General features: G+C 57.8%; 1 protein-coding gene across 3 annotated transcripts; it reads right to left on the bottom strand.

Moving 5' to 3' along the window:
* Position 1: 1 nt before the first annotated feature.
* On the bottom strand, positions 2-13101 carry TMEM132A (transmembrane protein 132A). 3 transcript variants are annotated; one of them, XM_006061706.4, is made up of 11 exons: positions 12845-13099; positions 10068-10282; positions 9642-9860; positions 8400-8731; positions 6240-6389; positions 5043-5241; positions 4816-4959; positions 3100-3302; positions 2314-2590; positions 1715-1906; positions 2-1292 (listed from the first exon to the last, which is right to left on the bottom strand). In XM_006061706.4, the coding sequence occupies exons 1-11, from the start codon at positions 12942-12944 to the stop codon at positions 234-236; spliced, it is 3090 nt and encodes a 1029-aa protein (XP_006061768.3). In that variant the 5' UTR covers positions 12945-13099; the 3' UTR covers positions 2-233. The 3 variants fall into 3 exon arrangements, with proteins under 3 accessions (XP_006061768.3, XP_006061769.3, XP_044799516.2); XM_006061707.4 differs by having other exon boundaries at positions 5043-5238; XM_044943581.2 differs by lacking the exon at positions 1715-1906 and having other exon boundaries at positions 12845-13101.
* Positions 13102-13631: the final 530 nt, after the last annotated feature.

The following is a 13631-nucleotide window of genomic DNA, read 5'->3' as shown; positions in this document are numbered from 1 at the left end:
CTGGAGTTTCCTTCTCAGTTTATTCCAACGTTAGGATGAAATGGTTCTCATAAATAAGGGCCACGAGCCCTTCCTCACGACCACGGTCCATGACAAGGGGCAGGGCAGAGGGGGCCTGGGTGGGAGTCCCGGCAAGGGACCAGGCAGGGACTCGGATCAACAAGCACCAGAGGATGAACGGGAGGCTGCCCGGGCTGGAGGCCCACGGCGCAGGGCCAGGCAGGCTGGGAGGGTCAGGAGCTGCCCCGGATCCGCTCCATGTAGCTGCGCAGCTCCTCAGGGTCCTTCAGCCCCATGTCCTCACACACCCAGCGGATGTCCTCCTCGCCTGCCACCAGGATGGACTGCACGGCAGGAGCCCCCACCGGCTCCTCGGGCAGCTGGGCCGGGGGCACTGGCGCAAACGTCACAAATTCCACACGCTTCCTCCGCCCCCCGGCTTCCTTCCTGGCCAGGGTGCCCGAGGAGCTGGTGGTGCCCCCAGTAGGAGGAGCCTGGGCCTGGGCCAGGGTCAGGGCCTCCCCTCCTCCCCCACTCTCACAGGGGCAGCCCCCCTCCCCCTTGGGCGGGCCAGGGGACTGCCGGTCCAGCTGGCGACTCAGTTCCTCCTGGTCGGTGCCCAGCCAGACCCAGTTGTGGGGCTGGGGGGAGGCAGGGTCAGTGGCACCGTCGGGAGGCTCCTTGCGCTGGTAGCGCAGCACGAAGACCACGCCATTGACCAGGAAGATGAAGATGGCCAGACAGAAGATGCCCAGAAGGGCATACATGCCCAGCTCTAGGTCGGTGACCCGCTGAGGGGTGGGGACCATCTCCTCCTCTCCCTCCTCCTCCTCCTCCTCCCTAGCTTCTGCCTCTTCCTTCCTGGCCTCCTCCTCTGTCTGCTCGAACTTGCCCCTCACATCCCCGCTGCCCCCCATGCTGCCTGCTGCCCACCGTCCTCCACCCACGCTGGCTCCTGGGGCTGGCGATGAGCTCCGAGCTGGGCTGGATGGGAGGGCAGGGGCTGAGGTGGGAGCAGGGGGCAGCCCCAGCCAGGCAGTGCCAGAGGCCAGGGGCACACGGTGGCGGCCGCGGCGGCAGGGCTCTGGGGGGTGCAGAGCCACGTGCAGGGGCAGCCCCTCGGTGCCCGCCCCACTCACCACTACCCGGAGTTGGGCACCCTGCTCCTCGGCTGGCAGCACGGCCCCGGGCTCCTCAGCCGAGACGGACAGTCCCAGGTCATGGTGGTCGTAGAGCTCGGCAGGGGCCAGGGTGTGGTCAGAGAAGGACAGCCACAGGGAGAGGGCCACCTCCTGTGGGGTACACAGACACAGGCAGAGACATGCGAGGGCACGCACGCACGCATGCACACAGAGACCACTCCCACGGACACAGGCCACATGGAGGAGAAGAGACCAGAGAAAACAGACACAGGCAGAGAGGGACAAGACACAGGGAGAGAGGGGACATGCGTCAATCACCTGTCTGCTACTCGGCTCAGGGTCTGAGTCATCGGGAGGGTCCTCAGTTAGAGCCCTCTAATAACCTCCCACTGCCACACTCCAGCCAGCCACTGCTTGATCACCACCAGCCGCAGAGTGCTCACTACCTTACAGGGAGTCCGTCCTCATCCTGAAAACCCTAAGGTGAAGGGTGGAGGTACCTCCCATCCCTCTGGTTATCAACCCCCAGCTGGAGATGTCGACCTCAACCCCCTGACCCCGCAGCGTGTCACCTGCTTTGGGGCGGGAAGGGCGGACTGCGCCCAGCACGTGGCTGTGACCTCCCCCGGGTGGGCAGTGCCCCGGCTTAGGGCCAGTGAGATGCCCATCACCGGCTGCACTCGCAGCTCCAGCACCGAGACCTTGTCATCCGTCACAGCCAGCGCCTGCTCCCCGAGGATGGAGTCAGACAATGGGGAGCGCACCTGAGGGTGAGAGGGAGTTGGAAGTGGGGTAGAGTTATCACCCACAGACAGACTCTCCCCTCTGAGAGCCCAGCACCCCTACGGAGGGATCTGGTTTATGAGCTAGGCAGCTTTCCCACTTTCTGCACCCCAACCACACACCTTATACATACCTGGACCACAATCCCACTCCTAAGGGACAGTTACCTCCTCTCTCAAGACCTGGCCCCCTACACCCAACCCCCGCCCTTCATACTTTGAGGACTTCGCCCCCATTCATTACACGGCCGCCCTATTTTGACCCAATCCCCCATCCCCCGGGCTCATACTTCCCCAGGTGCACTCTGGGCCCTTCCGACACTCTTCGCACCTGCCCATTAATATTCTGGGAGTCACCTCCATACACCCTTTTCGGGGCGTCTGCTCACCTCGATGGAGGTGACACCGGGCTCCCGACCCACCAGGACCCGGCCTCCCTCCAGCGAGGCTACGCGCGGGTCTTGCACGCGAGCGTGCGGTGCCACGAGGTGGGACACGTCCAGCAGCCAGTCCGGGCCGAGCAGATGGGTGAGGCGGCGGCCGCCGTCCAGCGGATGGGCCGCGAAGGGGACGAGGAATCGCACGCCGGCACGCTGGTACTGCAGGCGGCAGCCGCGGGCGCGCCGCTCCGCTTCCTCTACCCCCGCAGCCTCTGGCTCCGGCGCCCTGAGGGAAAGGGCGGCCCGGGGGAGGGGCGTCAGCGCGGGCTCCGCCCCCTCGCTGGCCGAGGGCCCCGCCCACGAGAGGCCCCGCCTCCAGGTGGGGGACAGGTTATCCAAGCCCTGCCCACAGTCGCGCCTCAGTGGTCAGGTCCTTCCACCTGCTGGCGCTGAGTTCCAGTCCCCTCTGGCTCCTAATTGGAACTCTTTGACTATGCATGAGGGGAGGAGTGCGGAGGGGGATAGTCAGACCACAAACAAAATTAACCTGATCACGCGGTATGTTAGAAGTGATATGTACTATTAAAGAGGCAGGGAAGGAGGAGAGGAGTGGAGGTCAGCAGTTACAAACAGCGGTCAGAGACTGTGTGAAGGGCAGGAAGGGGCAGAAGGAACCGCAGACCACAGGGCAGTTTTGCCAATTCGGGTTTATGGCGGTATCCCGCCCCCCTCCCCGCAAGCTAGTACCAGAGGGACTTCGCCAAGGCCAGCCAGCTTCCCCAGGGCTCCACTCACCCTTCCGCTGGGCCGGGTACCCTCCAGCCTCGGACCTGCTCGAGGGTGGTGTCAGTCACTTCGATGCGCAGGGGCAGCAGCGGGGCCCACACAGTCATCCGCAGCGAGGCCCGCAGCCGGCGCCACCAGAAATCCACCCGCACCCCTCGAGCGCCCCGGCTCTCCTTGCCAGACACAAACACAGCGTCACAGGCCTCGGACACCTGTGGAAGGGCAGAGGGCAGGGGGTGGGCTTAGCCACAGCGGACAGGTGCAGACCAGAGAGTATTCCTGACTCCTACCCGTAAGAAAGGGTAAGGCTGAAATTCATCCTGTAGTCTACTATAAGGTATGGCTTCCCTGAGATTTTCCCAAGCAGCCAAGATCCATTGCCCAGGGAGGTACCGCCCTTCCCTGAGTTTACCTGGGGCTGTTGGGGAAACTGGCTTTTTGCATACAGCAAAATTTTTCCGCCAGCAGGTAAGGGTTTGAATGCACAAGTTTGGCTCCTCATTAGTGCGTTGGTAGACAAAGGGTAAGGGCAAGGCAGGCGTATCTACCCAAGGACTCTCAGGTAGGAACCACTTACATAATGCTACCTGGCACAGGTAGCAAAGGACACCTTCTCTCAGGCAGCCAGGATTTAGGAAGCAAAGCCTCTGGGCTTCCCCCTCTTAGAATTTTGATTGGGGAATGTTGCCCTGCCTTTTTTTTTTTTTTTTTTTTTTTAAAAGCCTCACGCATTATTTCAAGGCTCCAATAATGATAATTATTCTACAACAGAGGATGAGATGGTTGGATGGCATCACTGATTCAATAGACATGAGTGAGCAAACTCTGGGAGATGGTGAAGGACAGGGAAGCCCAGTGCGCTACAGTCCATGGGGTGGCAGAGAGCTGGGCACGACTGAGCGACTGAAGAACAACAACGAATGTAACAGCAGCAGCCGCTAGTGTTTCGGCCCCTGCTTTGCTGAATACAGTCTTAGAGTGCCTTTTTTTTTTTTTTTCTTTTTTGATGTGGACCATTTTAAAGTCTTTATTGAATTTGTTATAATCCTGCTTCTGTTTTATATTTTGGTTTTTTGGCCGGGAGGCATGTGGGATCTTGGCTCCCTGACCAGGGATCAAACCCACACCCACTGCATTGCAAAGAGAAGTCGTAGCCACTGGGCCACCCGGGAAGTCCCTCGTAGAGTGCTTTTAATTCTTACAACATCCTTAAAATATATTTTCATTTTAAAACTTAGGAAACGGAGACTCAGAGAAGTTGAGATTTGCCCACAGTCACACAGCTAGTTGATAACAAAGATGGGTTTCAAGCGAAAACTTTCCCACTGTAAAGTACATGCTCTTAACCCTCCCAGGTCAGTTCATCTGCCAATGTAATAATGAATGGGAAAATGCCTGAGTTGGGGGCTTTGGGGTGGTACAGCTCCCACTTAACTCTGGAGAGAGTTGGTGGGACCAAAGCTGTGGTTCCCCTAAGGAGGTCACTGGTATCAAGAAGAAGCTGCTCTCTGGGACTCCCTTGGTGGCCCAGTGGTTAACACTCCACGCTGCCAATGCAGGGGCCACAGGTTCAGTTCCTGGTCAGGGAACTAAGATCCCACATGCCGTGCAGTGTGGCCAAAAGATTGAAAAAAAGAAAAAGAAGCTGTTCTCTTGGGGACCTGATTGGGGAAGGAGGAACGCTGCGTGTGCATCAAGCAGGTACAGCCCCCACGTGCCACTCACCTGCAGGACCTGTGTGTTGGCCGACTCACAGCCGATGTGCTCTGTCACCTCCACCAGAGCTCCACCACTGTCCACGGTGACAAGGCGCACAGGGACGCGCCGCGGCACTCCAGTCAACGGTGCCGTGTTCACGAGCTCCTCAGCCTGGGGGTGCAGCAGAGGCTCAGCCCCAAGCTCTCCACCTCTTTCACCCCCAGCCTGGCCGGGAAGAGCTGTGGACCCCTTACCTTGGCCAGTGGGACGAGGGCTCTTATGTCCCGCTCTGACACCAGGATCTCCCACACCATTTTGTCCTTCTCTGCTTCGGGGGCCTGGCCTGGGTACTCCAGCTGCCAGGTGACAGGGCGAGTGACCGCCACGCCCCCACTAGTGCCATTCTCCACCAAAAAGTCCACCCACAGGAACTCGGACAGTTCAAGGGGGCTGCTGGCCAAAAGAGAGAGAATCTGAGTGCTTGCTAGCAGTCAGGTGTTGTCGTGAGCACTTCTTGTCTTGGTGAGGTCATTCCTGTGATTATCCCCATTTTACAGATGAGGAAACTGAGGTACAGAGGTTATATAACTTGCCCAAGGTCATGCAGTGAAAAGTGGCAGAGCTGGAATGAAACCTAACCATCCTGGCTCCAGAGTCCCAGTTCTTATCTGCTCAAGATCCAAGTAGCCACTTTACCAACCCCAGGGAGGCTTGCTAACCTCTGCCTTCCATAGCTGTCAGGGTGGCATAAAACACCAAGGAAGAAGATTCACTTCCAGGACTGGCACTCGACTCCTGAATTATAAAGAACCTCACAGCTTCCTTTGATCAAGCACCTACTATGTGCCAGAAACTGGCCTAGAAACTTGCTGTGCAGTACTTTATTTTCATAAACTATAAGGGGTGCATTGTTATGTCCATTTCACAGGTGAGGAAACAGAGGCTGGGGTGGGAATGGGGGAGGTGGGTTTCATCAGCTTGCCTAAGATATTTATCCAAAAAGTGTCAGAACTAGAATTCAAACAGAGGCTACAAAGTCCAAGGCCTTGACCCAGATGCAGGGCATGAATAAGGAGTTCATAAGTGTTTAAGACCTGCAGCTGGGCTTTTGGGGAAATATTAACAGCCTGGAAAAATGAACACATGTAGTGGGAGTGGGAGATGGGGTAGTGGCTGTGAGGGTTGTGACTGGGTGACCAGGACAGGTTGATGTCACCTGGAATAAGACTCAGACACTGTACCTGGCATGTGCCAAAAGATGGATAAACAGTAGCTGAGTGAAGGAAAGATATCTGTTTTGTGCTGCTTCCTTGAAGGAGACTGACTGCTCTTGTGCCTGACTACATGTAAATACAGGGGGCCGCGTGGCAGCCTCCTCCCCTCCAGCCCCATAAATCTGCCCACTTGCACTCTAGGACCATTCCCTCCCCTCATGGAAAGAAAGTACCCACCTGGAATTTGGCTCCACTGGCCCAACTCGATGGCAGGTGATGAGCGTGGTGTGGTGCTTGGAGCCCTTGAAGCGTTCCAGCTTGGCAGTCCAGAGGGTGGGCTGGGCTAGGCGGGCAGCCATCACGTGCAGCCCCTTCTTTACCTTGATCCTGGGGGAGGGGACATAGGTACAATTTGTCATGGGTGGGGTGGTGTATGTTGAAGTGCGGGCTGGATTGGAGCAGGAAGATAAGGAGCTCTGGTCTGAATCTTCTCCTCACCACCCTCCAACCCAGGGGGACCCATCTCCATGCAGGTCCTGTCTGTCACACACTCTCCTCATTCACAGAGCACTTATGACTCCCCACGGTCCACAAGGTCAAGTCTTAGCCTGGCATCTGAGGCCCTCTAGGGTTGGTCAGTCCAGTCTCATCTTCGGTTGTGACATCTCTCCATTGCGCCCTTAGCTTCAGCTGCTCCCAAAGTACACATCCACCATACCCCTTCCTGCCTCTAGCCTTTGCTCAAGCTGTGCCTTCAGCCTGGTCTGCCCTTCCTTCCTTCCTTAATTTTTTTTTAAAAAAATATTTATTTATTTATGCTGCACTGGATCTTAGCTGGGCTTCCCTGGTGGCTCAGATGGTAAAGAATCTGCCTGCAATGTGGGAGACCTGGGTTCGATCCCTAGGTTGGGAAGATCCCCTGGAGGAGGGCATGGCAACCCACTCCAGTATTCTTGCCTGGGGAATCCCCATGGACAGAGGAGTCTGGCGGGCTATATATTCCATGGGGTTGCAAACAGTCGGACAGGACTGAGCGACTAAGCACAGCACAGCAGGTTCTGGATTGTAGCATGCAGGATCTTCGATCTTCATTGCGGCATGTGGAATCTTTAGTTTCAGCCTGTGATCTCTTTTACTTGTGGCATGAGGGATCTAGTTCCCTGACCAGGGATGGAACCCAGGCCCCCTACATTGGGAGCATAGAATTTTAGCCACTGGACCACCAGGGAAGTCCCTGCCCTTCCTCTTTTCACCTGCTCATTCTTCAAGCCTCCAGCAACACAGATACTGTTTTATTTAAAAAGCTTTCCTGATGACAGGATGAATTTCCCCTTCCTCCCGGAGAAGGCAATGGCAACCCACTCCAGTACTCTTGCCTGGAAAATCCCATGTGCAGAGGAGCCTGGTAGGCTGCAGTCCATGCGGTTGCAAAGAGTCTGACACGACTGAGCAACTTCACTCTCACTTTTCACTTTCATGCATTGGAGAAGGAAATGGCAACCCACTCCAGTGTTCTTGCCTGGAGAATCCCAGGGATGAGGGAGCCTGGTGGGCTGCCGTCTATGGGGTCGCACAGAGTCGGACACGACTGAAGCGACTTAGCAGCAGCAGCAGCAGCAGCAGCCACCCTCTAACCTCTGCCCCTGCAGAGCTGGGTATGGTATGATCCAATCCATGTCCATGCAGCCCCCTTCCCTACCACTAGGGGTCCCTCAGGACACGGGGGAACCAGGCCTTGCTCTATCCTGAGCTCCAGAGTGGAGACACAGGGCTTGGCATCCTTTAAGAGTCTAGGAAAGATCTAATGATGGTGCCAGTAAGCAGAAGAGAGGGAGAGACACAGGGGTGGGACACACACAAACAGTAACAGTGGGGTGGGGGAATGGCTGGGGCGGAGTGGGGAGGCCTTCCTAAAGAAAGGGAAATGAAAAGGAGGGCCTTTGTATGGGAAGGAACCAACTCTGTCCAAAGGCTAAGGACCATGGTGAGGGTGGCCAGCGGGAAAAGATGTAGATGAATGGGACTGGGGCAAATACCTCTACTGGGGCATCCAAGCATTAACTACCCCCAGGCACCACACTTCCCAGTTTCTAAGTCCTCTTCCTGTTTCCCCTCCCTGGAGACACAATTGTGGGCAACGTTAGCCCCACCGGACCAAGGAGTCTCAGAAAAGTGCTGGGGGGAGGGGAGCTTCCTACTTCCAATTCCAAGTTCAAGGTCCTGCCCAATGGCAGCGTCCTGCCTGCTACCAGTGCCTAGCCTGGAGGGGGTCTGATGGACCCATGTTTTGCAGAGGTCAGGGATTCCATAAGGACCCCAAGAAGAGGGGGCACCTGCCCAGTCTTCCTGCAGAAGTTCCCTGCCTCTGACCCATCCCCAGGGACACAGGCAGCTCACCGCAGGGTCAGGACACCAGCTGTGAGGTTGTGCCGAAGCAGGAGGGTGGCGCTGAAGAGCTGGCCGGGCCGCACAGGCACGTCAGGCACCCGCAGAGTCACTGCCTCATCCAGGGGCACCTCTTGGTGCTGTGGGGGGTCCGCTGGGCGCAGCTCCACACTGCCCACTGGGAGTGCCTGCTCCCTGGGGTCTTCCTCCCCACCGGGGCCACAGCCCCCAGGACCCTCAGTTGCTGGCTCCAGGGTGTAGGCCAGCTCTGCCCGGGTGGCCGAGCCCTGGGAGAACCAGTGTGAAGGGAACTCCAGCTCCACCACGCAGGCGCCCAGGGATGGCTGCCAAGACACAACAGCCATGGTCAGAGTGGTGGGGGAGGGGAGCCCCAGCACCCATCCTCTGGCAGGAAACCCAGAGCTGAAGGGGTCCACAAATACAGGGCCAGCATGGGCCAGAGACGCAAGCAGGTGACATGCCAGCTGGTGACACGACAGGCTAGGTCTTAGAACACGTCCCATTGGCCATTTTTCTACCTTTGGGAACATTCTTATTCCAAAGTGAACCAGCCTCAATACCTCCCCCTGATCATACCCCGGGACTGCCCTGACTACAGCTCAGGTTTCTCAGAACCCACAGCCCAAAGAACACCTCTCCCCAGTGGAATCCCATGCTAGGCTGCGAAAGAGGGGAAATTGCAACAGTAAAAGCAATATTAGCAATAATATAAACACTCGCTGAAGGATTGCTCTTGTGCCAGGCATTGTGCCAAAAGCTATTCTTGCATCTGTCTCATTTATTCTTTTTTTTTTTTAATTACTATTTCTGTTTTGTTTTGGCTGCACCACACTTCACAGCATGTGGGATCCTAGTTCCCTGACCAAGAATCAAACCTGTGCCTCCTGCATTGGAAGGGCAGAGTCTTAACCACTGGACCACCAGGGAAGTCCTCATCTCATTTCTTTATTCCAGCTCCATATGAGGTAAGAATTGCTATTATCTCCTTTTACTGATGAAGAAACTGAACCTCAGAGAGATTAAGTTACTTGCCCAAAGTCATGTACAATAGACTGAACTCCTCAAAGGGCCCCAAATAACAGGGCCCTGTGAGAGCTAGCAGAGTAGGAATGGAATCAGGTGGTCTGTGACCCCCAAACCTCCCAGAAGTGGTGAGCCCTCTCTTTCCTATTCTGGGATCACCTTCTGGCGGGCACAGCAGCAGGGCCAAACCAGGTGGGGGCCCCCACTCACCTGGAAGCGGCAGGCTCGGTGAGCAGTGCCTGCCGGGTGTGTGGCATGGAGCCGGGCGCAGGGCAGGCTGCCAGGCCCTGGGGGCCAATCCTGCCCTCTGAGGTGGAAGAGGACACGGGCGTGGGGCTCTGCTGGAGTCACGGCCGCTTCCACTGACACGGCCCTCACGTCCCATGGGACTGGCCGTTGGTGTGGCTCAGTGACCCGAGGAGGGACCACCTGGAGGGAGAATGGGGGTGCTCAACAAAACAGGGGGTGGGGGGAAGCGAAATCTCAGGCTAGTAAGAGAGAGCCTTGATGGGTCTCCTTCTCCCCCTCTGGAAAAGGGGGAGCGCGACTAGGGCTGTGGAAGGGCCCTGAGCCACACACAGCAGACCTCGGCTCTGAGTCTCAGTAGCCCAGGAGTCTCTGGTGGCACCTCCTTACCTGCTGAGTGGCGAAGGGTGGGTAGGAGGCCCGGAAAAGTGGCTGGGCCCTGGGCCAGGGCTGCAGGAGCAGAAAGGTCTCAGATCGGGAGCCCAGAGAGGAGTTGGCAGGGGGGTAGCGGCCCACCTGCTGCACACGGAAGTGCTCAGGGGCATCCAGGAGTCCCAGGGCTGCCGGCAGGTAGACTGGGTCCAGGGGGTCCTGGTCACAGTCCACTAAGGAGGGAGAAGGGGTAGGGGTCGTGGCAGCTTCAGAGCGGGCAGGGGCTGAATCCAGCTTTGTCCCAAGGCACAGCAGTCATGGAAGGTGGAGGAAGAAAAGGGCTGTGAGTCCCATTCTTCCAGGATGTTGGAGTGGGGATCTCCCCATTTCACAGGTAATGGGGGCCAGGATTTGAATCTCCATCCAGGACTGACTGCCAGCTTCTGACTCACTCCTGCCTTCCATAGACCCAGGCCTTCCTCCCACCAGCAGAACCTTCTCAATGTCTCCTCTTCCCCCACCCGCTCCTGCCCTCTACCTACCTGCCTCTGACACCAAGGCATTTGTGTGACACCAAGCCCTCCCCAGACAGGGTCCATGTGATAATAAAAGATGGTGACGAGGTGAGCTTTGTAGAATTAGAGACCCTTCCTCTGCCCCCTGGGTCCTTGGCAAGACTTGGCTGGGCATCCACCCTCGCTACCACTGCGTCATCACCATGGCAACCTTGCACTGGTTTCCCAAACTTGCTCCTTTCTATGCCATCCCAACCGGGTATTGGAGTACAAGTCCAGAATGGGGTAGGGGGCAGGAACCCTACGGAAGCCTGGGGAGAGAGTCAAAGTAGTCAACACTCAAAAGGGCAAAGGACCCCTCAGAGCATGTCTGGTTTGTATCAACTGACTACTAGCTAGCCCTAATAATAATTTTTTGAAAGTTAACTGTGTGCAAGTTACTATTTTAAATGCTGTGCATATGTTAACGCTTCCGTGTTCTGTAATAGCTCTGAGAACTAGGTTTATTACTATTAATGCCATTTTATGGTTGTAGAAAATGAAGTTGAGAGGTTCAGGGACTGGCCTGGGGTTCCATATCTGGAGTGTGGTAGAGTTGGGAGTCAAAGAGCCCAGCTACCCACCATTACACACCCTGTCTCTCCACCCTCCCCCTCTCTCCACCCTGGGCTGCTTTCCACTGCGCCCCTGCGGGCTTCACTCCCTAGACTGTATAGGTCTCTTGTCCTCGCCTCCCTTCTCCTTGAATGTGAATGTTGACTCCTTCTTTAGGAAGCCCTCCTTGATTGCTTGCCCTCTCACCCTGGCTTCCTCCTCTGATTTAGTTTTCTTGTCTGTTGACCAGGGGGCTTGTCACACTCATCCCAGAATCCCCCATTCCTGGAGAGGATGATCTGGGAACCTGAAGTGAAAGTCCCTCAGTCGTGTCTGACTCTTTTCGATCCCATAGACTATAGTCCATGGAATTCTCCAGGCCAGAATACTGGAGTGGGTAGCCTTTCCCTTCTCCAGGGGATCTTCCCAACCCAGGGATCAAATCCAGGGCTCCCGCACAGCAGGAGGATTCTTTACCAGCTGAGCCACAAGGGAAGCCCTCTGGGAGCCTGGAGACCTGCATTTACGTCCTAACTCTGCCTTGATGAAGCTTGGGTCAGTATGCTCTTCACCTGTAGAAGGAGCATTTAGTGACACGGTAGCCAGAGGAGGGCTTTGTAAACCGGTGGCACATTGTCTGGAGGAGGGGTTGTTGCTGCTGCATAATGGATGTGACAAGCCTTTCCTCTTCTCTCTGTGTGAGGGGTTATTAGGGCTCCTGCTGGGTCCCCAGGGAGGGGAGCAGGTGGCTGAAAGGAGCCCTAGAGCCAGTTCACTCTCAGCCCCACTGCTGGTCTGGGGGACTGGATGGTTTCAACCTCCTTCAAGACCCTTCCCTCCAAGCAGCCTGTGGTGAGAAGCTTCACTCCCCCCTCCCCAAGTGTAACAGGTGAGTGACTGTGGCTCCCTGGGTCCAGACCCTGGCTTCTGGTCCTCTTGTCTATTCCACTGCCTGGATAATTACAACATGGTCTTGTGGCCTGACTCCCACGGACTCCCATCACTCAGAGTTCTGCTCTCTTGTGAGGGAGGGGAGGCGGGGGCAGAAAATGTCTCACTATCCCCCGCTCTCTCTGGCATCATCCACCTAGCAGCCTCAGTCCACGCCAGGGGCAGCCTGACTCCCACCCATGGGGTCCAGGGGAGGCTCTGCCCCTCCTCCAGGGATCCCCATACTCAGGAAGGCATGGATGGGGCAACCCCTGGAGACTCCAAGGTCAGAGAGCTCCTTGGCGCAGGGGGAAGGCAGTGAGGATCTCTCAGGTTCTGGGCAGAGGGGAGGGGGCTAGGAGCCACAGGGCTACAGCTCTCTGGACGGCCAATTAGGGAGGTGGTGCGTGCGGGGCAGGGGGCAACCAGGTTAGACGTCCCGGCTGGAGGGGAAGCTCGCGGAAGGTGCGGGGACTCGGCGAGGGTGGGAGGATGACGCGCGAGAGCCCGGGGACCGTGCTGGTCCTGGACCAGGAAGGAATCGCCAGGTTATGCAAGTGAGGGAAGCAACAGAGGCCCGCGGCTGGGGGCCAGATCCCGGGGATGAAACCTCTCCACCCTCAGGGCAGGTTGCCGGGCGACTCAGCTCGGGGCTTCGTCCCAGAACTCGTAGACTCCCGGCTCCCGAGCATCCCTCGTCCCCGGCCTCAGTTTGGGCCCGGCTGCCCCTCGCCCCGCCCTGTCCCTCCCGCTGACCTTTCACGATGTCCAGGGCGAAGGCCACCAGGAGGCAGAGCCAGGGGCCGCAGGGCCCCCGGGGAGCCGCGGCCGTGCGCCCCGCCATCCAGGCGCACATCCTTCCCAAGGAAGGCGGGGACTAGGCGGGCGGCTCAGGTGGCCGCGGTCCGCCCGGCATCTCCAGGCCGGGTGAGTCCCCGGTGCTGCCTGCGCGTCCGCAGGTCCGCCCGCCCGGCGGCTGCAGTTCCCAGACAATGGAGCGGGAGCCAGAGCTGGAGCAGGAGGGTGGGAGGGAGCGAGCGCGGCTCGCGGGCTGCCCCTCGGCCCCGCCGGGTCCTAGTGCCCCGCGGATCCCGACCCCAGAGCGCCTCCTTGATAGAGGCTGGCCATAAGGCCACTTCCCTGGGGGCTGATTTGGCTGTGCCAAGGGACAGGACGAAGTGTTCAGTTCGATCCCTCTCTGGGAAGCTCCTGATCAAGGAGGAAAGAGCCACGTCCTCTGCTTCATCCCCACTCCACAAGCAGCTCACCTGTAAAGGCATCTGACACCAGAACCAGAATTCAGGGATATAAGGAACGGAGCTCAGGGGTGGAGAGGGGATGAAAGAGGGCCCATAGGGCCAGGGGACCACTGCCTGGGTGCATGCAGCCCCATCCCTGCGGGGAGCCTGTGGGCCTAGAAGTGTGAGGGAGGAGCCCCAGGGAGAAGGCCTGCCTCCCAGGTGGTCTCCTGGCCCAGCTTCCTCCGCCAAGCAGTGTTGGGAGTGAGCGGTCTAGAGCAGGGCACCTGGCTGCACATTAGCCT

This window comes from Bubalus bubalis, chromosome 5, assembly GCF_019923935.1.
Source record: "Bubalus bubalis isolate 160015118507 breed Murrah chromosome 5, NDDB_SH_1, whole genome shotgun sequence".
NCBI classification, from domain to species: domain Eukaryota; kingdom Metazoa; phylum Chordata; class Mammalia; order Artiodactyla; family Bovidae; genus Bubalus; species Bubalus bubalis.
This window is presented reverse-complemented; position numbering and strand designations above follow the sequence as displayed.